This window comes from Pipistrellus kuhlii, unplaced genomic scaffold (genome assembly GCF_014108245.1).
Source record: "Pipistrellus kuhlii isolate mPipKuh1 unplaced genomic scaffold, mPipKuh1.p scaffold_m20_p_35, whole genome shotgun sequence".
NCBI lineage: Eukaryota > Metazoa > Chordata > Mammalia > Chiroptera > Vespertilionidae > Pipistrellus > Pipistrellus kuhlii.
This window is the reverse complement of record NW_023425535.1, coordinates 1,658,173-1,685,000: the sequence shown is the minus strand read 5'-3', so window position 1 is coordinate 1,685,000 and position 26,828 is coordinate 1,658,173. Positions and strand designations below refer to the sequence as shown.

At 58.2% G+C, this 26,828-nt stretch overlaps 1 protein-coding gene and 1 long non-coding RNA gene across 6 annotated transcripts in view; both read right to left on the bottom strand.

Annotated features, from left to right (window-relative positions):
• The window catches only part of LOC118732160, a 23,408-nt gene extending 22,889 nt beyond the window's left edge, over window positions 1–519 (bottom strand). Inside the window, exon 1 of the long non-coding RNA XR_004992069.1 lies at window positions 506–519. This is a non-coding gene — a long non-coding RNA (uncharacterized LOC118732160). The remainder of the gene's footprint in view (window positions 1–505) is intronic.
• Window positions 520–2,114: 1,595 nt separating this feature from the next.
• Window positions 2,115–26,605, bottom strand: OGDHL (oxoglutarate dehydrogenase L). Of its 5 annotated transcripts, XM_045570681.1 has the most exons (25): window positions 26,520–26,595; window positions 25,994–26,049; window positions 24,359–24,435; window positions 22,782–22,986; window positions 20,765–20,935; window positions 16,468–16,570; window positions 16,002–16,117; window positions 15,727–15,881; window positions 14,801–14,947; window positions 13,144–13,234; window positions 11,884–12,063; window positions 11,633–11,761; window positions 10,692–10,871; window positions 10,271–10,423; window positions 9,729–9,831; window positions 9,174–9,302; window positions 8,118–8,268; window positions 7,138–7,265; window positions 6,110–6,288; window positions 5,430–5,501; window positions 5,231–5,356; window positions 5,064–5,136; window positions 3,421–3,584; window positions 3,159–3,313; window positions 2,115–2,751 (listed from the first exon to the last, which is right to left on the bottom strand). In XM_045570681.1, exons 3-25 carry the CDS (start codon window positions 24,391–24,393, stop codon window positions 2,628–2,630), a joined length of 3,069 nt encoding a protein of 1,022 aa, XP_045426637.1. In that variant the 5' UTR covers window positions 24,394–24,435; window positions 25,994–26,049; window positions 26,520–26,595; the 3' UTR covers window positions 2,115–2,627. The 5 variants fall into 5 exon arrangements, with proteins under 5 accessions (XP_045426637.1, XP_045426636.1, XP_036317144.1 ...); XM_045570680.1 differs by lacking the exon at window positions 25,994–26,049 and having other exon boundaries at window positions 26,521–26,605; XM_036461251.2 differs by lacking the exon at window positions 25,994–26,049 and having other exon boundaries at window positions 24,363–24,435; window positions 26,521–26,590.
• Window positions 26,606–26,828: the final 223 nt, after the last annotated feature.

Below are 26,828 nucleotides of genomic sequence, written 5' to 3'. Positions count from 1 at the left end.
AATGATAGGATCTGTAAAACTCCATCACAATGCTCAGTCCTAGAGGGGAGTAGATGTGGCTTAGTAAAAGACAACTATAAAAATGAAAAACTGATTGTCAAAGTGGAAAAAGAGAAAAAAGGGGGGGAAAGAGCAAAACAAGAGCCCTAAAACATTCTACTCAAAATAAGGTAGCAAACTAATATTGCAAGAAATAAGGGAGATCCCAGACAAAAACAAACAAAAAAAAACAACACAAAAAAAACACAAAAAAACAAACTGAAGTAGTTCATTACCACCAAACCAGTGTTATAAGAAATGTTTAAAAGACTTCTTTAAGAAGAAAAAATATAAAAATCTTAATAACAGAAATGTCAATAACTATACACAAATCAATAATTACTTTAACTGTAAATGGATTAAAATATCCAATCAAAAGACAGATTGGCTGAATGGAGAAGAAAACAAGACCCATACATATGCTGCCTCCAAGAGACCCACTTCAGATAGAAAGACACACACAGACTAAAAGTAAAGGGACAGAAAAAATGTTTCATGCAAATAAAAATGGGGGGGGGGAAACTGGGGTAACAATAGTTATGCCAGACAAAATAGGCTATATAACAATAGATAAAAAAGGACCCAGTATTTCCACTTCTGGGTATTTATTCAAAAAAACTCAAGCACTAAATCAAAAAGATATATACAACTATATGCTCATTGCAGTATTATTTACAATAGCCAAGATGTGGAAACAACCTAAGTGTCCATCAGTAGCTGAATGGATAAATAAAAAGTGGTGCATACATATAATGGAATATGACTCAGCCATAAAAAAGAAATATTGCCATCTGCAACAACCTATATGGACCTAAAGGGCACTGCACTGAGTGAAATAAGTCAGTCAGAGAAAGACAAATACTGTATGACTTCACTTACATGTGGACTCTAAAACAAAATAAACAAACAGTGGAACCAAAACAGACCTCATAGATACAAAGAACATTTTGAAGTTTGCCAAGTTGGGGAGTGGGGTAGGTAGAGAGGGTGGAAAAGGCGAATGGATTAAGAAGTAAAACTGTAGTTACAGAATAGTCATGGGAATTTAAAGCATAGGGAGTATAGTCAGTAATCTATATATATAAAAGCCAAGCAACTGGAACAACAGGATGACCAGAATGACCGGGACGCAGGAGGTTGGCCAGCAGGGGGAGGACTACAGAGGGTTCCAGGGTGTGTCCAGCTCATCTTGCTCAGTCCCGATCAGCCAGACCCCAGCAGCAAGCTAACCTACTGGTCAGAATGTCTTCCCCCTGGTTGTCAGTGCATGTCATAGCAACTGGTTGACCGCCTGCCCCTTAGCGATCAGTGGATGTCATAGCAAGGGGTTGAGCGGCCTTAGCATATCATTAGCATATTATGCTTTGATTGGTTGAACAGATGACTGGACAACTGGACAGTTAGCATATTGGGCTTTTATTATAAAGGATATCTGCAAAGTGCCCAGCAGAGGACCCAGGACACAATGAGCACACTATAAAGGCAGCAGCATTGTTTTTACTTCATGTCACTTACACACTCCTGCAGTATGATCCAAAGTGTGCTCCAGCAAGCTGTGCTGGGGACTAATGGACGGTAACACTCTGTTCTCAACTTCAGACTGATTTTTCCTGTAGGTTGCCTCCCCGTGGCTTGTTTCTGGGTCTGCTCCGCGGAAGGCTCGTGTTTCCTGTATTCTCCTACTTCCTCAAACACCTCCTCCTCCTGTGCTCCCACAGCCTCTGCACTAACGTGTACCTCAGAATAAACAGTTTGCCCGTCTCCCAGCTGGACGCCTGACCTGGAAGAGCCAGCGGCAGAAGCGCCTCTTCACCCCGGGCCAGCATCTAGCACCGAGGCGGCGCTCTGAGCGCCTGGGAGAACAAATGATTCGCAGAAACAAAACATCCCTCCCGTGCCATTGCTCCCCAGCAAAACCAACAGAAGGCTGAAGGGTGGAGATACCGACAGATCCACAAGCTCAGGGGAGGGCTAGTTCACCCTCTACAGTTTAGTTTTTCCTCTTCTCATCTCATGCCCCCTCTAAACCATCAGACTTTCCCCCCGATTTTACAACAGGAAATGAAAACAGACAATCTCTCTCAGGCATTCTTTTATTTCTGTTGTTTGGTGTTCTGGTTTGGTACGCATGAGCTATGGCTGTATCTCACACTCATCATGACACACTCCATAAAACAGCACAAGATAAATCACCGGGCTGGTTCTGCTTCACCTGGTTGTCACACTGAAACATCTATTTCTTCTAAGCGCACAAAAGATAGCAGTCCTTCAATCTACAGATGAACAAGGACAGGGTGAGCGGCAGGCAGATCCACCAGGAAGCAGGAGACTAAGGTCAGGCTCCGGGGTGGCTGTCTGCAGACCAAGGTGGAAAAAGCTACCCAGAATCTCCAGAAAGGCCAGGGCAGTGGGGGATACACTCCTGACTGCCTCCCACCTATCACCTCCTCTGCTTTCTCAGCCCTCACAGACTCTGAAATAAACACGGAGGCCACAGAAGCCTAAGACCTGCCCTACGGCCTCGGGCCTGACAGACCCTCCCCAGCCCCAGCCAGCCCATGGGAAGACCAGGCAAGCCCTGCCCAGCGCTAAAATGTCTTGCCCTCAAAGGCCTTCAGATTGAAGGCAGTATCCAGAAACTTCTTCAGAGACACCAAGTGAGCGTTCCTGTTTCCCGTGGCCGGTGCAGCCGCTGGGTCACGGCCAACATACCTAGGGGAGGAGAGAGAGTGAGGGGAGGGCTGCGTGGGGTATGACTCTCCTCGTCCTGCCACAGGGATGAGGAGCCCGAGGCGCCATGTGGCAAAGTAACTCTCCGAAGGCCAAAGGCGGGAGATCTGAGAGGGCGGGAGGGGCCCTGGATCAGTTCTGGCTGCAGAAGGCTTTGCTCCGTGAGGTGGTGCTGATGGGGGTCCCTGATGAGGAAGGTGACCTGTCCCCAGCGGTCACAGCGCCAGCAGGTACTATGGTTCCCAATGTGGCCAGAGAAGGACAGTGGCCAGTTCTGGGTGACACACCAAACGGGCCAGGCAAAGCCAGGACAGGTTCTCAGGCCCCCGCCCCACAGGCCCTGCAGCGTGGAGGGCAGGCGGCTGGCTTCCCTGCACTCAGCCTCGTACCAGATGGGCCGTGTCCGGTTCAGGATGGTCATGAAGCGTGGGTTGATGTAGTCGTAGTAGCCCATGTTCTTGTGCTCCTCCTGGCACCAGACCAGCTCTGCGCCTGGGTACTTCTCTGCCTCTCTCTTGATCAGGTCGAAGGGGAACGGGGAGATCTGGGGCAGACGGGAAGACATGGCAGCGTAGACCGGGGGAACGAGACAACACAGCTCCCTCCCGGGCCCAGGGCTGGCTGGCTGTCCATCACTCCGAGCAGGCATACCTGCTCCAGGCGCGTAATGGCCACTTGGTCCTCCAGGCACTGGGTGCTCCGCTCCTTCACCAGGTCGTAGTACACCTTGCCTGTGCAGAAGATGAGCCGCCGTACCCGCTCAGGAGTCTGAGCCGCCGCCCCATCCTCAGGAATGACCCGCTGGAAGCTGGTCCCTGGAGACCGACAGGGCATGGAAGAGGCATCAGCTCTGAGAGGGGAACCAGGCCTGCCGCCCCCGCACCTGCAGGCTCCCCTTAGCCAAGGCCAGCCCAGGTTTAGCTCTGCGGCTGCACTGGGTACCTCTTGAACCAACCGATGGAGATGACAAGTGAAACCTGAGACGTCATAGTGCAGAGGTCAGCAAACCACGGCTCGAGAGCCACATGCGGCTCTTTGGCCCCTTGAGTGTTCTAACACCACTTCTTCAAAACAGACTCGCGCAGGCAGAAAACCGACTTCTGCGCATGGGCCACGAAGTTTCAATCACACTGCACGTGGTATTTTGAGGAAGAGCCACACTCAAGGGGCCAAAGAGCCACATGTGGCTTGCGAGCTGTGGTTTGCCGACCAGTGTCAGGGAAAGAAGCGGAGATGGGAGCCAAGGGCAGAGGCTGGGAGCATCACCATTGAGGGGGAAGTGGGGCCCAAGGGGAAATGAGGGTAATGACTTGCCTCTCTCGTGAGCTCGTTACCTGAAGCGGAGCTGCTCCCAGCCAGTCCCGCCATCGCTGTGAGCATGTAGTTACCCCATCACCTAGCTTAAGGGTGAGCACTGCCTCCAGAGACCTCCACACACCCCTTCCTCCCTCAGCCCCGCAACCAAGCCCACAAGTCCTACGTGCTGTCCGTCTTTCCTTCCTGAGCTCACGTCATGTGCCCAGAAGCAGGCCAAGCATGCTGCAAAGATCTCTGGGAAAGTGACCGTGTCCTTGCATCCCAGGGAGCACAGCGACCAGAGAGGGAATAGGCTGCCAGGCCCCTCCAGAGAAGAGCCAGCATCAGGCGTCCAGCCCAGGCGGCCCAGCCCAAGGCCAGAGCTCCGAACTGCCGCCTCAGACCTCCCACCCCTCAGGGACACCCACACCCATGCTGCGCGCGCTGCGGGAGACCCTTCCTGGCCAGACCACTTCCTAGGACAGCTCTCCTCTCCACGCCTCAGGGCCCCAGCTGCACTCCCTGACCTCCACTGGCCTCCACCTCAATTCCTACACTCGGTCCTCCAGGCGCTTTGTTAGACTGACCCGACCCCAGGTAAGTGAGGCTGCGAGCTCTGGAGGGGACACCGCGTCCCAGAAACAGTCATGTCTGTTTGGCTCATGAGTGGGAAAAAGTATTGATGAATCAGTGACATTTACCCTCCTGCAAACGAGGTAGACTTCACCCGCCTCCTGCCTCTAAGCTGCCCCAGCAGCCAGGCCAGCCCTGTTGGGCCCAGTGCACCCCTCTGTCCCTGGTGCTGAGCCCAAGCGGCCCAGACTAGCCCAGTCCAGCAGGCAGTCGCCAACCTCCCCACCCAGCCGCGGGTGGGGACCACACAGAAGCTGCTGCAGAGCCCAGAGCCGCAGACTGAGTGAGCTCAGTCAGTCCCAGGAGCAGAGGCCTCACCCGGGCCCCGGGCCTCCCCTCGCCGCCCCGCCTGCCCAGGCACATACCGGATACCATTTGGTCAAAGCTGGACTTGGCCTTCGGGTGCCTCAGCAGCGATTTGGGAGTGAAGACGATCAGCTGGAAGGGAAACAGGAGCCGAGCTGCCAGCTGCCCCCGGGCCAGGCTCTGGGGCTGCCCCGTGGCTGCAGCGGCGGCCGGGCAGGCGGCTCACCGGCTTGCGGAAGGGCAGCAGGATCTGCCGGCGCAGCACGTGGAAGTAGTTGGCCGGCGTGGAGCAGTTGACCACGATCCAGTTGCAGTCGTAGAGCTGCTGCACCTCGAAGTCCTCCGAGAACGCCTGGGAGGACAGGGTGGCTGGGAGGTGGCCCCGGGCGCCCGGCCCTGTCCCAGGGGAAGGCAGGTGCACTCACGGGGTAGGCATCCGAGTCATCGTTGCTCATCTGCAGGAACCGCTCGGGCCTCGCCGAGGAGTGCTCCGGCCCCTGAAAGCGAAGGCCAGGCGGTCCAGGTGGGTCGTCACACAGGACAGAGCCTGCCGTGCAGGGCCCAGAGGTGCCTACGCTCCAGCCCCGCATGTGGCCCAGGGTCCCCGCCCCGGCCCACCGGAGCCCGGGCCCGCAGCACTCACCATGCCCTCCATGCCCTCCCCCGGCCCCGCAGCACTCACCATGCCCTCCATGCCCCGCAGCACTCACCATGCCCTCCATGCCCTCCATGCCCCGCAGCACTCACCATGCCCTCCGTGCCCTCCATGCCCTCCCCCGGCCCCGCAGCACTCACCATGCCCTCCATGCCCTCCCCCGGCCCCGCAGCACTCACCATGCCCTCCATGCCCCGCAGCACTCACCATGCCCTCCATGCCCTCCATGCCCCGCAGCACTCACCATGCCCTCCATGCCCTCCATGCCCCGCAGCACTCACCATGCCCTCCATGCCCTCCCCCGGCCCCACAGCACTCACCATGCCCTCCATGCCCTCCAGGCCCTGCAGCACTCACCATGCCCTCCATGCCCTCCATGCCCCGCAGCACTCACCATGCCCTCCATGCCCCGCAGCACTCACCATGCCCTCCAGGCCCCGCAGCACTCACCATGCCCTCCATGCCGTGGGGCAGCAGCAGCACGATGCCGTTGTGCCGCACCCACTTGGCCTGGCCGGTGCTGATGAACTGGTCGATGATGCACTGGGCCGTGTTGTGGAAGTCGCCAAACTGAGCCTCCCAGAGGACCAGGGCGTTGGGGCTGGCCATGGCGTAGCCCAGCTCGAAGCCTGAACGGAAGCAGCGAGACAGCCTGCCACACACTGTGCCCAGTGCCGTGGCTCCCGCCAAGCCCAGCCCTTTCTACACCCCCCCACTCCGGCCAGGCGCCAGGCCGGGGAGCGGGACTCCTGGGGCCCGTGGATCCTGGTCCTGGGAACTGAGGACACACGAGAGGCGCCCTCGGTGAGGCTGCACGTGGCTAGCATCAGCCTCATGGAGCCAAGTCCACAAGCCCCCCTGGGGAGGCAGAGGGGCCGTTTACCAAGAGGAACCCCAACAGGTGCAGGGCTGCTGAGAGGGAGGGCAGGAGCTGGTCCCTGGGGTCCTGCCTCTAGGAGGCGGCGGAGGGAGGCGGCCAGCTCAGGATAAAGCCCAGGGAGAGAATGCAGTGAGGAGCTGGTCACTGGGGAGCCCTGAGCCCAGGGAGGGGTGCAGTGTGAAGGGGAGATGACGGTCAGGAAAGTGGGGGAGGGGGGCGAGCCAGGGCAGGTTCAGGGCCAGCTGGTGGCGATCCCACAGTGGACTCTATTGGGTTTTCTGGTCCCACTGGGGCTAGGGCCCAGGAGCAGGACTCTGGTGTCCAAAGAGCGCCCTCCCCCACCCCATCCTAGGCAAGCAGGAGCCCCCAGCTGGACTTTAAGTCCCACATGGCCTCAGCGTCCCCATGACTGTGCCAGCGCCCAGGTCCACCCCAGGGGCCTCTGAGCCTCCCAGTCGCTCCTGGGCCCAGACCCTGCCCTGCCCTCTCAGCCACAGGCACGTCGATGGTCCCAGCGACAGGGAACCGCAGGATGCACGCCCCTCCTTGGTCTCCAGGCGCCCAGGCCCGCCCGGCCTGCCTGCAGAGTCTGACCCACCCAGGACACCGTACTCCGAGAGGGAGCTGTTGCACACGGTGTACGGGGCCTGGTCAGGCCAAAGGTGGTTCATGGGGACACACGTCCGCCGGTCAACTTCCTGGTCGTGGAGAACGTGGTGCCGGTGACTGGAGAGAAACAGAGCAGGAAGGATGGGGAGCAGGAGGCACCAAAAAACCTCCTCCAGGCAGCCTCCCAGCCATGCCCCCACACCACAGGCCTGAGTCTCAGCTTTTCCACCTCAGAAAGGTCCCCAAGACCGGCCTGATGACCTCACAAACCATGTGCTGGGTGGAGCCTGAGACCCCAAGACCCAGAGACCCCAAGACAGCGCCACAACCCCGGGCACTATCTCCCTGCCCGGGTCCAAGAGGTACCACCTACACAAAGAGGGGACCGCCTGGCTGACCCCACACCCAGAGAGGACTAACACGCAGCTCGGGGGCCAGCAGGGTGGGAACGGGGCCGGCAGTGACGGGCACCGGGGCCAGGAAAGCCGCGCAGCGCATCCGGCGCCGCGGTCCCATGGCTCACCAGCACGGCAGTGACCACATCGGTACAGAACCTCTGGGCCCAAAGAGGGAATGAGGGGGGACACTGGCAGTGCAGTCCTGTCCCTGGACTCGAAAACTCAAGGAAAACAAGCAAACGGGAGGCTGGCTTAACGGCAGCTCACACGACACCATGAGGCTAGACGGCCCCAGCCAGGCTGTGCTCTGCTCTGCATGCGCATGCCCTGGGGCAGAGAGGTGGCCCAGTGTCCCCCCATGACCTGGCCAAGGGCAGGGGCTGGGGTGCTGATGGGGTTACCAGTGATCTCCCCACCAGACAAGGCCCTCCTGGGCTCCTCAGGAAAGGCCCAGGCGGAGGAGGAAGGGCCAGCCCCACCCCAGCCCGCGATGACGCTGGGGTCCCCAAGCACAGCTGCCCCTCAGCAGTCCCACAGCTTGTGCTGATACGGCTAACTCGTGTGCCCTCACCTGAACGTGCCCCTCTCCACGTCCTGCCCGCTGAGCCGCACGTGGATGCCCTCCTTGAGCAGGGAGCCGAAGGCCATGTACTCCGCCAGCGCCCAGTCCACCTCCCGCTTCTTGGTCATGTCCGCGCGGCCCCACAAGATTCGAGAGAGGCCTGTGGGAGGGGAGGGCCAGCCTGAGTACCCAGGCCGGGGCCACCCTGCCAAGCAGCCAGAGCCCAGGGGCTCATGCACACGTCTCCTCCAGGCCGGCCTGGCAGGACCTCCTCCAGCACAGCCCAGGGGGCGGGCCTCCCTCCCTTGGAAGGAGCGGGCCTCGCCGGGGAGCGCTGGCACCGTGCACGCCTGGAAGGGGGTGCACCCTGCACCACCGATGAGGACTGTTCCACCTCTCCAGAGGGAGACAGGAGCGGAGAGGGGAGCCGTTTACTCACAATCACAGCTAGAAGATGCTCGAATTTGAGCCTCAGCGCCCAGGCCATGCTGGGCTCCTGGGGGCCCTACTCCTGCACAGACCCCGGGACATGCACACAGAGCGGGGGCCCAGGACCCCTGGCCTCAGCACACTGTAGAAGAAACCTCAGAGCACCCAAGCTGGTCCGAAGGGACGCAGGTGCCCACCCCCTCCAGGGGCCCAAGTAGAGGCCATAGCCACGATGTGCAGCCAGGGACCACCCACTAGCCCAGGCTCATCCAGGAGCAGCAGGGTCACTCTGTCATCCATGCAGGCTACTGGCAAGCCCAGCGTCCCTGCCCGGTGGGTGTGCCAGGCCCAGCGCTCCTTCCACAGAAAACCCTGCCCCCTGCTCTCCGGCCTGAGCCAGGGATCCACATCAGTCTGGTCTCCACGCACCACCTCAGGCCCCCCCACACCCCACCCCGCCCCGGACAGGACCTAGTATCAAGGGCACCTCCCGGGGTGCAGACAAGACTCCAAGAGCCCAGCCGACCCACGACGACAGTGGGGATGCAGGCCCGACATCCCTGACCCCGATGCCATCACTCTTGGGCAAGACAGCGGGGACTGCGGCCCACTCTGCAGCCCGCACAGCAACCTCACCCGTGTGGATTTTGAAGTCCTCCAGCGGCACAGAGCTCGCCACGTTGCCGATGTGGGTCAGCACGTCCTCGGGGATGCCCGTGGTTGGACACGTCATGCTCTTGGGCTCCCCGTCCACGGTGAAGAAGCCTGAGAACGCAGAGACTCTGTGCACCAGGGGGCGGTGGGGCCCCCAGCCCTGTCCTCCTGGGCCCACCTGCTACCTGAAGACTGAGCCCACCCTCAGGACTGCGGCCGCTGACGTCCCAGCACCAGCTCCAGCTCATCTGCTACCAGCCCTCCGTAGGCCCTTGCAAGAGCCAGTCCCTGAGCCCAGGGCATCCAGCTCTACCCAGGGAGCCCGCTGACCTCTCCCTGTGCCCAGCCCTCTCCACCGGTGTCCACCGGCCCTGCCTCTGCCCTCTCTCCCCGGAGGTTGCTGGTCACAGGTATTGGAGGGCGGTGCCTGCCCAGCCTTCAGGAGTCAGCCCACAGCCTCCGGGGCCTCGGGGCCTCAGGGCTGCAGCCTCGGGCAGTGGCTCTGGGCCTGGGCCCAGTGCCCTCGCTGCTGCTCACCGGGCCAGGGCGAGTCCAGCCAGTGCTTTATGTGCAGGATCTTTTTATCTTTAGACCTGCCGTACGCCTCCTCACAGATCCGGTCGTATTTGGCGATTTCTTCCTGGAATCAGAGCGAAGGCAGGGACGCTGTGAGCAGCCAGATCCCGGGTCAAACTGGACTCCCTTACCATGTTCTAGAACTCTCTCTGCTGGCCTGCAGGGACCTTGTGGCCAGAGACCAAAGCTTCAGCGTTCAGGGGGATCCCATTCAGCAAGAAGCTTGGGGTAAATTCGGGAGAGACTCACAGTCCTTGCTCTCAGAGCCCCATTGAGGGGGGGACCAACATATCCACAGATAACTGAGGGGACAAGCCCGCCTCAGGGGGTTGCTGTGTCTGTCTTTGGTCCTCTGTCCCCCTTGATAATGGAGGCTGCTGGGGACAAGGGCCATACTGTCTACTTCTATATACCACCAGGCCCCAGCTCTGGGCCACAACATCAGCCACTTCCCAGGTCCCGCTCTGAGGAAGCGGATGCTCACGAGGCCCGCCTCCACGCACCTCGAACTCCTGCAGCGTGACCGTGTCCTCGGCGATGAGCTTGTCTGCGTACCTCTTCAGCACGGGCACCTGCTTCTGGATCTGCTTGTACATGAGGGGCTGCGTGAACATGGGCTCGTCCATCTCGTTGTGGCCGCGCCGGCGGTAACAGACCTGCAGGGACAGCGAGGGGGGGGGCTCCGTCCCTGTGCCCAGGCAGCGCAGGCTTAGCCACCGCACAGCTGGGGCACGTCTGCAGGGCTTACCCTTCCAGGCCCCGAATGCCCCGCCCCCCTCCCTGTGCCACGTGTGCTCTTGGTAGCACTAGATCTTCTATCTCCCAGGACCCTCAGCCCCCACTGCTGGCGGTGCTGCAGACAGGCGCACTTGGCACCGCCAGGACAGGCTGCACACCACGGCCCGGCCTCAGCCCCAGACGCACCAGGTCCACAACCACGTCTTTGTTGAAGGTGTTCCTCCACTCGGCCGCCACGCTGCACACGTATATCACGGCCTCTGGGTCGTCCGCGTTCACGTGGAAGATGGGCGCGTTGACCACACGGGCCACATCGGTGGGGTACGGCGAGGAGCGGGCCATCCGAGGGTCAGTGGTGAAGCCGATCTGCAGAAGCAGGAGGAAGCGGCAGGGCCTGCTTACCCGGAGCCAGACCCGTGGTCCTGGAGGCTGGAGGTCTCTGCCTCGAGGGCCATCCCGTGTGCCCAGGAGGCATGAGGGGCAGGGGGGTCACTGGTGAGCAACCCAAGATCAAACACAGCAGCGGGTGCCATGGGGGTGCCCGCTCTCTTCTCTGCCATCATTTCATTCAGAGGCAGCGAGGAGCACAGGCCGGGGTCAGCCCGTCCCACCAGTTACTAACTATGACCGCGGGCAAGGCTCTTAGATTCCCATGGGCTGCGTCCTCAGCTGTGCAAAGGTCTCCTCAGTCCCTGTCCCACAGGGTTAGTCTGTGAAGCCCTGCAGTTAACCAGGGCTGCCCGGGCTCAGGGAAGAGCTGCTCTAACCACAGCTGCCGAAGCAAAGGCCGTGAGAGCTGCCGCTAAGGCTGACTGACTCACGTGGAGCTAAAGCAGCATTTCACCACGTGTACAGCCTCTGTGCTCCTTACCCCTGTGCTCCTTCGTCCTGACAACTTTCCCCAGGATGACACAGACAGACAGACAGACACGGCAGACGGACGGATGGATCTCCCGATTTCACAGACCAGGCACCCGAGGCTGGGGAGAGCCGGAGCCTGCCTGAGGTCACACACTGGGAGGCGCGGCAGTGGGATCAGAACCAGGAGGCCTCACTCTTCCCCTCAGAGTGCTGCCTGGTGCAGGGATGGGCACTGCTGACGAGCCGGGCACACAGCCAGGCCTCACCTGGTTGTTGACAACCACATGCACGGTGCCGTTGGTGGTGTACGAGGGCAGGTCGCTCAGGTGGAAGGTCTCGTAGACCACGCCCTGGCCGGCGAAGGCGGCGTCCCCGTGCACCAGGATGGACATGACCTGCAGAGGGGAGGGCGAGCTGGGAGGAGCCCCAGCCCCAGCCTGTGGGCCTAGCCCTGCCCCCTGCACCGCAGCCTCAGCCCAGCCCTCAGAGCTCCCCCCCAGGACCCCGATGAGCTCACCTTCTTGCCCTGGGCGTCCCCGCGGTAGAACTGCTCGGCCTTGGTCTTCCCCTGCACCACGGGGTCCACGGCCTCCAGGTGGGACGGGTTGGCCACCAGGGACAGGGTGATGTTTCTGTTCGTGACGCGGTTGATCCTCTCGTGGTACATGCCCAGGTGATATTTGACGTCTCCGGAGCCCTGGGGTTGAGGCAGACCGTGATGCACCCAGCCCTCCTGCCTCAGACAGACGACGGACAGACAGCTGCAGGCCAGTGTGGCTGAAAGGTCCCTGGATTCTGCTCTCTGAAAAGGCTTGTGTTGTGCCTGACCTACACCCTCTTCCAGCCGCCTCCCTGCCCTGCACCATGCCCCTCCATGCCCTGAGGGTGGCCCCTGAATTTCCACCACCGTCATCTGGGTGGACAGGCCAGGCCCCAGTAGGAGGTGGCCAGCCAGCGGCAGTGACAGCAGAGACATGCAGGATGGCTCACTCATGGAGAGGAGACCGCTGGGTAAACACCAGGGCTGGGCCCACTAACTCCTCCACCACGTGACAGAGCCACGGTATCAGAGGAAAGCGTGACATATTTGATGATCCTTAAGCAAGGAACGTCTTTCTACACAATCAACAACCCTCGGAAGCTACAAAAGATGAGGCAGCTAAAACCTAACACATTTGTCATGGGGCAGCAAATCCTGCACAACATTAGGGGAAAATCAGGTTGAAAAAATATTCATAAGACAAACGCAGGCAAAGGACCAAGTGTGTCCACAGGTAAAGCACTTTTACAAATCAGGGACATTCAGCACAAAGACCCACAGGAAAATGTGCATAAGCCAGGAAGAGAAACTCACAGGGAAAAGCCACCACATATGGCTTAAAACACGAAAAGATACTCAAATTTGTAACAAATATGTTAGAATGCAATCATTTTACACCAACCTATTGTCCAAGATGGAGGTCAATAGAGTAAGGGGGCACGGGGCCCTCCCACACACCAGGGTGGGCTCCCCAATGTCTGCAACCCTCTGCGCTCCAGCAACGGCATCTCTGACGCACGCAGGCCCATGTCCCGCTGCAAACAGGGGCCTGGCCGCATGTCCAGGCTCTTTCCCCACCAGGGGCTCCTGCAATACCCGCCTCTCTCCCACCCCTGTGTCTGTCCACTTCAGGGTCTGTCCAAGCCTGGAAGCTCCTGGCCCGGTTCCTCCCCAGCCCACAGCCCCCCTCCCAAAGACCAGCTCTCCAGGGGCCCTGAGCCTGGGCGCGGTACCCACCTCATCCGCTGCCTCCAGCTTGGGATCGAATTGGCAGAAGATCTGCTCCAGGTCCTTGCGGATGACGTTCGCCAGCACGTTCAGCCTGCCCCTGGAGCCAGAGGGGCTGGGCTCGCACCTGGCTCAGAGGCTGCCTGCCCTGGTGGGGCCCAGCTCCCTGCCCACCGGGGTCCTACCAGAATCCGCATGGAGTCTGGGGAAACCCCCTCTCCAGGGAGCCCAAAGGAGGCCCAACCCAATCCTCCCGTCTCAGTCTACAAGGCATGTGAGTGATCCTGGCCAGTCAGTCCCCCGCTCCCTCCCAGACACCCCTATATATCTCCGATTCAGGAGGCCTTTGTGAGCAGGGAGCCACCAGCCTCATGCAATGCCCACCTCCCCATCCAAAAGTTGAGCCCAACCCAGTACCTTGGTCCCAATCTGCTGACACATCACAGTGGCTCACACTCTCCCCCACCCTAGCCCAGCAGCATGTTGGAGAGGACAGAGAAGGAACCGGAGGGACCCAAGACCAGGAGTGACCAGAGGACCTGTCCAGAGGAGCTGAGGGAGGTCTGAGGGGTGGGGGTCGGGAGAACGGTGAGGGACTAGGGGTTTCCCAGTCCAGCCTGGCCCCCATCAAAGGCAATTTATTCAGGGGTGGGCACCAGCCAATGGGGTACAGCGAATGACTCGCCCCCAAAGCTCATCAGCAGATGCCAGCCCGACACACACATGCCCCATCCAACCTCCAGCCCCATGTGCCTGAGGCAGGGCGGCCCGTCCAGGTGGGCTCTCTCCTGTGCTGTGGGTCCTGGAAGCCACGGGCCATGGCAAAGCCCTGCAGCCTCAAAGGCCCCTCAGCAACAATGGAGCCTGGGCCGGAACAGCCCCAGCTCCCAGAGTCTCCGCAGGCCAGGGCCTGCCAGCACCACCTCCTGACCTGACCGCCCAGCGCCCTCCCCTTCCACGGGGCCAGCCACTCAGACTGCAGGGAAGCTCTGCCTGGCCCTCTGGCCGGACACTGGGCACGTCCGGCCTCAGAGCACGAAGCCTGTGGCGGGCAGGCTCCCGGCTCCTGGCAGCCAGCCCACCGGAGGGCCCTCCACACTCATCGGGAGCTGAACCCCCACCTGCTGGCACAGCCCGGCCTGGCCCAACCGAGAGCAGCCGGAAGTGGTCACAGAACTGTTCAGCTCATCCCCTCACAGCCCATTCGGCATGAACCCTGACCCCTTCCTATGTCCGGGCTGTCTTCCTGTCAGACCACAGGCTCCAGCTCAGCAGTGACTACCCGACTGCCACGCCAGTCTCCCGTCTGCATCAAGGCCACAGGGAAACGGGCCGGCAGCTTGCAGCCAGAAGAGACGTCCAGATCCAACCAGGACCCCAGCCCAGGCCCGCCCACACTTCCCTAGGACTGGCCCCTGCTTGGCTCCTGGTCCACAGGAACCTCAAGAACAACGTGACCCCTTCCCGGAACCCTGACCTTCCTGGGAGCCCGCCAGGCCTGGCTCCCCGCGGCTGTGACCGTGTGCTTGGCTGTCTGCGAGCAGGGACTCAGGACATTCCAGGCCACTCTGTCCCACCCTCCTGTCCCACTAGTGGCCCTGCTGCTTCCCATCCCGCCCTCCCCTCGGTGCCCGGCCCAGAACGAAGGGGGAGGGATGGAGGCCACCTGTGCGGCATGCCCAGGATGACGTTCTCAATCCCCATCTCACTGGACTTGTCAATGATGGTCTTGAGGGCAGGGATCATGACCTCACAGCCCTCCAGGCCAAACCGCTTCTCCGAGGACCACTTCCGGGCCAGGAAGTCTTCGAACCTGCGTGGAGAGAGGAGGGACGGAATGGAGAGGCCGAGGCTCGAGGGCCACCCCTGGCGGCTCAGAGCAGGGCACCCAGAACAGAGGGAAATGCAGGATCGCCTCCCTCCACATGGTCCAGGACCGGCCACAGACAGCAGCAGCCAGAGCACAGGCTGAGGGAGGCGAGCGTCCTCCCGGCTTCACCAGAAACCTCTGCCTGCACCCTTCTGCTCCCAGCTACCACCCTCCCCTCCTCCAGCCAAACTGCCCCCGGCCGCTGCCCTCCTGGCACACATGCACCACACATGCCCGCTCACCACTCCCAGACCGCCTCCCGGCTCCGCTCACACGCCAGCCCCCACGCACTGCTCAGGGCGCCGCGGTGTGCCCGGTGGCTGGGGAGCAGCTCCCCCCGCCTGGGCACATCCAGCCTCAGAGAAGTCAGCAGCAGAGCCAGGTGGTGCCTAGCAGGGAGGCCCTCTCTACGCACGCCACACAGGACATCTTCTGCCCAAACATCCCCACGCCACTTCCTGCCACCTGTGCGCTCACTCGGCATGCCTCCTGGAGCCCCATCCCAGGCCCCCTGCCAGCTCCGCCTGGGCACGGCCCGATGCTCCTCCTCAGGGCCTCTCCCCAGCGAGGAGCGAGCCCCAAGGTCCTGCCTTCCCTTGCCAGGCATCCTCCTGGGTGCTGTCAGGGCCTGGGCAAGCCCCTCCAGCCACTCGGCTGCGCTGACCCTCCTGGGAACCTGGTGAGACCCTGATCTGGGAGCCCCTGGTGCCCGAGCGCCTGACCTCATGGAGCGCACCAGCCGGGCCAGCAGCCGCCGCTTCTCCTCGCTGGAGAACTGCATCACGCCCGGGGTCTCGAACCTCTGCCGGATCCACTGGCACTGCTCCACGTCGTTGATGAACATGAACTCCAGGCCGATGTGCTGGCAGTAGGTGCTCTGGGGGGACAGCCAGGAAGAGGGACAGATGCCCGGGCATCTGGAACAGAAAAGGCAGCACCTCCCGCCCCTGGCAGGCCTGAGCTCCACCGGGTGTCCCCCCACACCTGCCCTGCTCACCTCCAGGCGCTGAATGATCTCCCGCAGGGAGAGGGTGTGCTCCGAGCCCCCGATGAAGGTGGTCGTGGGCAACTGGAACTCCTTGTCCAGGTCAGCCTCCCGCAGGTCATAGAAGGCTGAGCAGAGCCCGGAGGCAGAGAGGAAAGAGGGGTCACTCAGGTGGGGCCCAGCAGTGTCCCTCCCTCCAGGTCCCGCTAAGCTCAGGGGACAGCTGCAGGGAGCAGGGAGAGGGTCAGAGCCCAGCTGCTGCCACGGGAGTGAGCCCGGCAAAGCCTCTCACGTTTGCCGAGCACGGTGGGCACTGAGGGAGCACAGGGAGCCGCCCTCGGAGGGACACTGTGCAGCAGAGGGGCCAGGGTCAGAGAAGCTTCCTGGGCTGCTTGCAGGGCCGCAGAGCCCCTCACTGCGCACAGGCACAGCTGGCTCTGGCATCACCAGGGCAACAGAGAAGGGTACCAACTCTCACCCAATTTATCGATGCTTGTGATTAGGTCTGAGGGTACAAAGGAGTCCAGATCTGCATCCAGAATGCCCAGGGGGTCCAGCTGGGCCACATGGTGGCCCCGGATCTGGAGAAGGGAAAATGTCAGGGCGGAGCTAGGACACAGCCGGACAGACCCTCCCCAAGAGCAAGGTTCTGGGGCCTGGCCCCCCAGCTCCCACTTCAGATCTTCAAGTTTTCACATGTCCCAGCATCCAGCACCGTGCAGGTGTCTCTAAGCCACTGAGGTGGCAGGGGCTCAAGTCCACTCCGAAGGACAGCACGCAGCTCCGGAAACCAGGAAAGGACCATGCACAGAGGCAGTCACTACAGCACTATAGGAGCTGCAAATCCTAGACATTCCCCAGTGCCCATCGCCGGGAGACGGGGAGACGGGCACAGGGCTATGGGCACCCCAGGGCGGGCTAGGGGCATGAAGGAAACCCCACCCGCTGCCAAGAGGGATCTCCACAAACAAATCCCTGAAACGCATGCGCGCTAAGCTCCCATTGTCTAGGAAAGGGGAGCTACAGTGAGCATAAACACCTACATATGTTTGTTTATGTATAAATGTACACATGCATCAGAATAAATTATAAAATAAAACTAGGAAGTATGGAAACTTATTACCTATAAGGAAAGGATGAGATAGGGTAGAGTGGCAGGGCTGGAAGCTAGACTTTTAAGGATAGCTTGCTTTGAAGATTTGATTTTGGAATCTTGTGAATATTTTATGTCACTATAAAACAAAATTAATTTTTAAAATTGAAAGTAAAACAAAACAAATGAATTAATGCACCCATTTGGTGGCATGACTCACAGAAAGGAACTATTCCAATTGACTGATAGAATACTCCCTAGTGACACACAGTCCTGCAGGCTCAGAAATCCATTCCCATCAGCCAGTGGTGTGGTGTTAGAATTGTATCTAAGGCCGTTGTGCGGGGGTTGTAAGAAAATAAAATAAGTCATTGTATTGCTTGCTGTCTTGGAGAACCTCTGTTTCTGACAACTTTAATAAGAAATGGTGGGCCCTAGCTGGTTTGGCTCAGTAGACAGAGCATCGGCCTGCGGACAGTCAAGGGCACAGTCAAGGGGGGGGGGGGGGGGCAGCACATGTGCTCATGGGGTGTCCCTCAGCCCAACCTGCACCATCTCCAATCTGGGACCCCTCAAGGGATGTCTGACTAAACAGGAAGTTGGAAAGCCCTCTCACAATCCACAACTGCTCACCTGCCTGCCTGCCTGCCTGATTGCCCCTATGGGTTCGATTTCCAGTAGGGGGCAGGCAGGAGGCAGCAATCAATGATTCTCTCTCATCACTGATGTTTCTATTTCTCCCTCTCTCTTCTTCTCTGAAATCAATAAAAATATTTTTTTAAAAAGAAAAGAAATGATGGCATAAGATTGATAAGGTCAATCTAAGTCCCACATTTGACACATATAGAAGCATCAATATAAACCCATAAGTATGTAATGTTTTTTTAAAAATGCATTCTTCCTGGCTAAAACCAGTGGAAGGGCCCAGAAGTCACGACCAAAGCAATGGCAGTGACTGCCAGCACACCCTGAGCTGGCCGGACCCAGGGCTGAGCAGAAATGCATAAGGTGAGCACGGAGCACTTTGCCATGACAGGGAGCAGACAGCAGCTCAGACACAGCGAGCTGAGGAAGGACACATGCTGAGCATGATAGGCATAACAGCTGTAACAGACGGAAAGTCAGCAAGCATGTTTAGATTCAGGCATTCATATCACACTAAAAGAGATGGAAAATTTCCACTGGCCATCTCTGAAGGATGCCAGGGAACCACCTCATAATTTTGAAAATTTATCAATAAAAAGAAAAATCAGACATGGATCCTGCCTTTCCTATACAATTTGTACCTCAGAAACAAATGGCGTTAACAAAAGACCACTTCTCTTGATAGCAGCATTCCAAGTAACAAACAGAGAAAGGCTGAATTAGAATATCACCATTTTACCACCCCTAATGAATCAACATGTCCAGGAAGTAACCGTCCATAGCTGTTGTCTGATGAAGTGCCATCAGCACCAGGAAGCTGGTTTTGAAATAAAAACAGATTCAGATCTATACTGAATAAAGCTCCTAGATCTAATTACCGATGTACAGAAATTACACAGGACAAAGGGACAGATGGAGTGACCAGGGGTATGTAATCAGTAGAATCCAGACCCCAATAATTCTACAGGACAAACAACCTGGTTTCTTTAAAAAAGAAAAGAAAAGAAAAGAGAAGAGAAGAGAAGAGAAGAGAAGAGAAGAGAAGAGAAGAGAAGAGAAGAGAAGAGAAGAGAAGAGAAGGAAGGAAGGAAGGAAGGAAGGAAGGAAGGGAGGAAGGAAGGAATGGAGGAAGGAGGGAGGGAGGGAGGGAGGGAGGGAGGGAGGGAGGGAGGAAGGAAGGAAGGAAGGAAGGAAGGAAGGAAGGAAGGAAGGAAGGAAGGAAGGAGAAAGGAAAGGAAAGGAAAGGAAAGGAAAGGAAAAGAGGAGGAGGAGAAGGAGGCAGGGAACACAAAAAGAAATGGGGAGGAACCCACAGAGTACAAGAGACTTAAGCGCCACATCAGCTTATCACAACCTGTGGCTTTATTTGGATCCTGAAGCAGTTAAAAAAAGAAGCGGTAAAACAAAATCATAAGACAGACAGGCAACATCAAAACAACGGAATATTTGATATTGGAAGGGTTTAGAGATGGGAGGCAGGGGCAGGGAAGGGGTCCATGGGAGAGGAATGCATCTGTGATGGGCAGTGATGCTCCACGCCACCAGGTTATCTCACAAACACAAAGGAGGAATGTTAACAGATAAGGGGAAGAAGAAGAGGGGGCAGGTACAGAGTAGGTGCCTGAATCCAGAGACCAGCCTGCAGGAAAGCCTCAGCAGCTTAGATTCCGCTAAAGAACAAAGAGCAGCTGGAAACTGTGCCTAGAAGATGAAGGCCCTTAGGCAGCACTCTAAATGTTACTTTGTATATAATACTAGAGGCCCAGTGCACTAAATTTATGCGGGGGGGGGGGGGGGGGGCAGCACACGTGCTCATGGGGTGTCCCTCAGCCCAACCTGCACCATCTCCAATCTGGGACCCCTCAAGGGATGTCTGACTAAACAGGAAGTTGGAAAGCCCTCTCACAATCCACAACTGCTCGCCTGCCTGCCTGCCTCCCTGCCTGCCTGATTGCCCCTAACCACTTCTGCCTGCCAGCCTGATCACCCCTTAACTGCTCCCCTCCTAGCCTGATCCATGCCTAACTGTTCCCCTGCTGGCCCAATTGCCCCTAACTGCCCTCCCCTGCCGGCCCGGTCACCCCTAACTGCCTCTTCAAAAAAAGCCTCTTTCAACTCTTCCTAACTTTTGCTCTAAGAATGTGTTACAGGCTTGGGGAAACTACTGATAAGACACCTCCCTAGGACATCTGCCCGGACCGTGTCCTGCAGAACCAGCAAAGACCACCCCTGATGGCTGCTCAATTTCACCTAGCAACAGCAGCCGCTGGAAAATCCCCCTCTCTTCCTTGTATGACTTTTGTTCTTTGCCTTTTGTATTGATTAGCAACTCATTGGCCCTTTCCCTTTGGGGAAAGTAAACTATCTATTCTCTCAGTTGTGAATTCTTTCACAGCTTGCGGTCACCTGACACCTGCCCTCTTGGAATGTTCAGGAGAAGATAACAGACATTAACAAGAGCCAATCTATTCAATGTTCTTTGTTTGTTTGTTTGTTTGTTTGAACATATTTTTATTGATTTCAGAGAGGAAGAGAGAGGAAGAAATAGAAACATCAGTGATGAGAATCACTGGCCGGCTGCCTCCTGCATGTCCCCTACTGGAGATCAAGCCCGCAACCTAGGCATGTGCCCTTGACTGGAATTAAACCTGGGACCCTTCAGTCTGCAAACCAACATTCTATCCACTGAGCCAAACCAGCTAGGGCTACTCAACTTTCATTCAACATTTACTGAAACAGATTTTTTACTACAGTAAGTCCTTCCCTGTACTTGGGGCACAATGGTGTGTGAGACAGATAACATTCCACCAGAAAGACCACAAACCTACAAATCAGTAGGCACCAAAAAGGCCAGAAGGTGGTGAGTGACCTGGTAATGTGACAACGAGTAGCAGCGGGAGTGAGAGCATCTGGCAGAGGGCTTAGAGAAAGGTTCTCTGAAGAAATGCCCTCGGAGCTGAGTGAGCTCCCTTCCCTCAGCACCCGGCCACACCCCAAGACAGTGCAGCCTCACAGCCAGCGCCCTCCCAGCACTCACCTGGTAGGCCCGAATCAGGGACTGCACAGCCAGGTGGTCCTCCACCAGCTTGCCGGTCCTGGTCTGGCTTGAGGCGGCTGGCCTGCTCTCGGGTACCACAGAGGGGGCCTGTGGCTGAGGTGGGCCACCCGACGCTCCCTCGCTGACTTTCCGGAAGTAGCTGTCCCAGGACTGGGCAGGGGTAGAAGCAAGAGAACAGCCAGGTCAGGGCCTGGGAGGAGTGGGGTGGCCCTGGTTTGGGCTCTGGGGGATGTTGGGTGTCCTTCACCACCACAGCTCTCAGAGCCCTCCCAGGACCATGCCAAGAAGACCCCTCAAACCAGGCCAGGTCCCCCACCCACAGCCAAGAGCTCTCTGGGACCCCGGTTGGGGGAGGGACGGGGGCTAAAACTTGTGGGCCAGAGGCTTCGGCTGTGAAAGGAGCTTACAGCCCTGGGGGAACATGTTCTCACACACATGGAGGGTCAGAGGAGGCCTTTGTAGGGGGCAACTAGGCAGCAGGCCCTCCGCACTGTCAATGCATCTAGCCTTTGAGCTTCAGCTCCCCTGCTGGTAGTTTACAGGTGTACTTGTACAGGTGTGCTAGACGTATGGACATGATGTTCCCACAAGACTGTTCATAGAAATGACAACATACAAACAACCTGCATGGGAAGCAGCAGCAAACTGGTTAAAGAAACGATGATACATTAGATTCTGAAAGATTATGCAATCCTTACAGAATTTTTGCTACTATTTGTGCAGAAGCACAAAACAGACACGCATATGCATAAGCACGTCCGTGTTCTAGCCCAGTGATCTGCAACCTTCCTCATTTCATGGCACATAAACCAATGACTAAAATCCTGCAGCACACCAAAAAACATATTTTTTGCCAATCTAACAAAAACAAAGTATATTTTTGATTCATTCACATAGGATGGCAATTGTTTTGTTGGCTGTTGTCATTTTTTTTTTTAATTTTACAGTCTAAGGGAAAAGAGGTCATTGTCCCTGACTAATCAGGTAACTGCACGTTTTAAAAATTCTTGCAGCACACTGGTTAAAAATCACTGTTCTAGCAGAACACAAAAAAGGTTTTCCTCTCCTACAGTGTGAGAGAACAAGCCCTATCGGAAGCAATTTATCAAGACCCATCAGTAATCTTTGACCCAACAATTCCACTTTGAGGAACTTCAGCAGATAGCTGCGCACGTGCAAGAGGAGGAATGCTCGAGGTTATGGGCTGCAGCACTGTTCACAACCAGAGAAAGGAAAAGAGCCAGATGTCGGTCAGTGGGGCAGAATGGCACAGCCATACAGTGGGATAGTTCGCAGCCGGGAAAAAGAAGAGTGAGGCTCCTGATGCAATGACATGAGGGAGCTTGGAGATGTGTGCTAAGTGAAAGCCTGGAGCAAGCAGTGCCCGTTCCATGTAACTTTGGGTAAAGAGGAAATCTAAAACTATGTTGCAGTAAGTTTACCTGAAGAAATCCTCTGCAAGAAAACTGAAGAAGCTAAGAATAAATGGAAACTGACGAGGGGGCGCTGAGCAGATGGATGGGCTGGGCAGGGGCCTTACTGTCTAGGTCAGACTCCTTGTTTGCAGACCATGAGTCTGAGTAAAGTGGAGGAAGAGGAGCTTCACTTTTCACGTTCACCTGTCATCCGATTTTTTATTTATTTTTTACCATCAACACGTATTTATTTTGTCAGCTCAATACGTAACTAACACGTGTACCCCTAACTACAGGACATAACAAGGGGCCCTGAGCAGACAGCCCAGCCTGACGAAGGGGCAGGGGCAGGTCTGGAGCGGGGTGTGGCTGAGCAGGGCACTATCAGGACGTGCAGGCCAGCCCTCCCCCGACGAGTGGCTCCACAGCAGGAAGGAAGAGAGTGTCCAGGCTCTCTCACACACAGGATGGCGAAGGACCGGAAGAAGAAGAAACCTGCCCAAGATCACACGGCTGCTTCTCCCCACTCCCCTTCAGCCCCCGAGCTGCCCTCCCACACGGCGGGCAGGGTGGGTGCCAACCTTGTGGACACTCCGGGGGTTTTCCAACCAGGCGAGGTACATCTCCTCCATGTAGCTGGAGCCTCCTCCACCTCTGCTGCCCGGGACGGCAGCCTGCGGCCCCGACGACCCGCTGCGCCCGCCGGACACCTGGACGCCGCGTGGGGCCAGAAGCCTCGCGGCCTGCAGCCCCAGCCGGGACGTCAGCAGCCTCAGCTGACTCATTCTGGACACAGGCGACGAGGGAGAGGATAAGCCACAGGCCAGGACAAAGGGGCTCTGGCAGCTACTCTTCCGCTGCCTGGCATTGGCTGGTCCCACTAGGCAGGGGGAACTGGGGCCAGCTGTGATGATGTAGAGAAGGAGGACTCTGCGGCCCTCCTGGGTTCACTGCCCAGTGGGAGATCCCAGCACAATAAGTCCACCAACAGCTTTCGGCATCCTCGAGTCCCCGTCTCCCTGTGCCCTCCCACCCCAACCTGTGTTCCCTCCCGGCCTCCCTCCAGCCTGGTGCAAAGCAAGTACAACCCAGGCCCTGCCTCAGGGAGCACCCAGACCAGGTGCTGCAGCCCATGAAAAGGATAAGGCACGTGCATGCAGAACCCCCAATAAGGAGTAGGCCACTAGGCTGACCACCCTGGTACTTGAGCAGGGGAGTCTATCAGGGGCAGGGTGTGCTATGTCTGGTCAGTAAAAAGCCAGAAAAAAGGGGTCTGGCTGCACTGCACTGTACCTGGAGGCCCATGGCATGTCTGGATCTCCGGCCATTATAACCAAAAGTCACCGTGACTTCCTCTAACTGCAGTGCTGACTCAGCACACCAGGCCAGAAGGCCAATGACATGGGCCTGAACTGCCCCCACTTCTCAGCAGGGAGGACTGAGGCTCAGAGAAGGAAAGAGCATGGGACCAGTGGAGGGTAGACCAGCAGGCCCCACGCCCATCTTAGCTGGAGCCACTCTCTGGTTCTCGTATCCTTCCCAGAGTTTATACTCACCACCAATGCCGCTCAAAACATCTAACGGCTCAGGGGTACTTGGCCAGAAGCCCGCCCGGATGGAGAGGAACGAGTACCTGGAGCTCATCTCACCCCTCTCTGTCACCTGCCCTTCCCAGGGAAATCCCTGGGTAGCAGTGAGGGCTTCTCCCACTCTCCAAGTTCTAAGAGCCCCGGGGGTCCCTACCAAAGCAAGCCGAGGGTGGACAGGGCCCACTGAGGCACCTGCCCCCCAGCCCAGCACTGCCTGCTCATAGAACAGCTCCCCCTGAACACTGCTAATGCTCTTCTGCCCAGAGCACCCCAACCTGTGAGCTGGGGCCCAGCACTAGAGCCACCCCACCAGGGACAATGTAAGCAGGAGGGGCCTGGTTCCTGCTGTACAACTCAGGCCCAGAAAAAGTGCCTTCTGAGCATAACTAGCTCCCAGTCTTGCCTGGGCGTGGCCCTGAGCCAATAGGCCTTTGGCCTGGTGGACTCTCCTGCTCCATCCGCTCACCAAGTCGCCAGAACCATCTGGCTGGGCCTTCTACAAAGAGTGAGGCCCAGGGCAGTACGGGTACAGCCCGCCCAACCTGCTTCCTCCACCTCTCCCTCCAAACTCACGTGAGCCGAAGAGGAGGGGAGATGATCTCATCAGGCAAGGGAAAGTGGGCTCCTCAGGCAACCAGTAGTAAGTCTAAACAGAAGAAAATTAAAAAGCAAAAATATATCCCAGTGCAGGAAGGTGAGACCAGCTGGAACCTGAGCACCAAGTGCCCCAAACTTCCTTCCCACATGCTCAGCCCCTGAAGCTCGGACCAGATGCCCAGCCCACCAGCCAAGGATGCCACCCTTACAGCAAAGGCCACCAAGGGCTGGCTCTCCCTGGAGCAGTGCCTCTTCAAGTGCAGAGAAGGCTCAAGGCCCAGGCTCCCAACCACTTCTGACCGCCCCTGAGGCCTGAGCATATGCAGAGCTGCCCTGGCTCACAGAGCCACTGGCCTAGGAGCTCCTGGCCTAGGATATCAGAAGAATCTAAACAACTCACGAAGCTCTGCCTTCCAAAAGCAGGACCATCCATCATGGGAATAAGAGCGCACAATACGCATCGATTCTGGAGCAGGCACTCTGCCCATTTACCCCCTCAACAATCTCATAAAGTGGGCACTAGGATTAGCCCCTTTTATAAACAGGGAAACTGAGGCACAGAGAGGCTAAGCCTGTGAGTGATAGGGTTCTGTGTGGTTCTAGAGCCTGCACCGTCCTCACTGTGGAGTCAAGATATAAGCCCTGACTTTGTGCGGACAGTGCATTTTCCGCAGGCTGCAGCGAGGCACTCTGCCAGCACAGGGGAATGGGACGGCTCCAGGGAACAGTGACAAAGCCTGGCTGTACCCAGCCGGCTCGGCTCAGGAACACTGTGTTTTACAAACAATGAGCTGTCTGGGCCAGCCACTGGACACTGCTGTGGCCTTCACCCACCTGGCAGGAGGGCATTCGGCCAGCCACCCTGCCCATCCCAGCAGGGCTTGAGGACCCAGGAGCCCTGGAGGACGGGGCAAAGCCAACCTTAGTACCTGGAGCCAGAGCCCCCTGCCAGTCCTGCCAGGTCCTACCTGCACAAGTGAAAGCAGGAGCAGTCAGCTCCCTGCACACCCCCACCCAGCCCAGCTCCCGGTGCACTCTGGGCAGGTTGCTCTGGGCAGCTCCTGGGGGAGGAAGGGGGGTACTGGGTCTCTTCCCTAGGGAGGTCAGTACCCTCCCCACTCCCAGCCCCAGAACAACCACACTGCAGACTTCCTCAACCACTAACCCACACAGCCCTGTCCACACTGCCCGGGTGAGGGCTGCTCTGCAATCGCCCGTTATAGAAACCGGTTAACAGGGACCCCAAGACGCTGGGCAGCAGAGCCTGCCCTCACGTTCTGAGAACTGAGTGGGCTTTTCTCAGGAATAAACCCCAACACTAGTTTGCTGAGCCCAAAAGGAGGCCGGGCGGCAGACTCCAGGGTCTGCTTATTTACTTGGCAGAGAAGAAGGGCCGGGGCTACAGCCCAGCCGTGGGCAAAGTACAAAAATAGATGGGCCAGTTCCAAGGCCAGCGTGGGGAGGAGCCGCAGGGCAGTCCAAGCGGAGTGGAGGGGTGCCAGTGGGGCCCGTGGGGCCTGGTTAATTAATGCCCATTGTACCCTGGGACCTCTAGTACACCTATCCCCCTCCTCCCCCATCTCCCTGAGGGTGGATGAATCACTTCCCAGGACTGCTGTGACGTCAGGCCAGTCTTGCCTCTCTCAAAGCCTCAGTTTCCCCATGTGTGAACAGACACAGTGGTTAACACCGTCTGTAAGGCCTCTGCTCCCACGAGGTCCTGTGATATGAAGCTGACTCCGGGCCCCTCCCTATTTTGATGTGGCTCCTGCGGTTCCGGCCCCTTGAAGGGACTAAGAGCAGCCGGCCCTGCACCCACCACCGGACAGTCTGAGTCTTCGGGCTGGAGAACCCCAGCTGACGCCTGAAACCCCACCATTCTTGCGTCACTCCTGCGCGCACAACATTGCACTCTCAGGGTCGGACCTGCGCAGAGGGCGGGGCGTCCCAGGGAGGCCGCCGGCAGCCAAGGGCGAAGCCAAGGTCACGCTCATTCCCCCTCCCTGGTTCCCCCACGGGCCCGTCAGGCTGCGGGCAGCAGCTCCCCAGGACCCGGGGACGGGGAGCAGAGGGGCCGCCCCCAAGACAGCGGAGAAGGGGCGAAAGGACCCAGAGGGAGGGCCGCGGCGCTCACCCGGCCGGCGGGTTCGGCGCGGCGGAGCGGCCGTCCGGAGCCGCAGGTGCAGAGTGAGCGCCGGAGGTGCGCAGCTGGACCCTTACCTGCGTCACGTGACGCGGCGCCGGCCGCCCGCGAGCGCGCCCCGAGACTCCGGCGCGTGGTGACGTCTCCATGGACACCACGCCCCGCCCCTGCCCCGGCGCTGTCCTCGGTGCTGACCGTCCGGGCCGAGGCCGCGCGGCCCCGGGGAGAGAAGATCCTGCAAACCACGGAGCAGGGCGATCCCATAGGGCTGCGGGGCTGCGGAGTCCCGGAACCCCCGT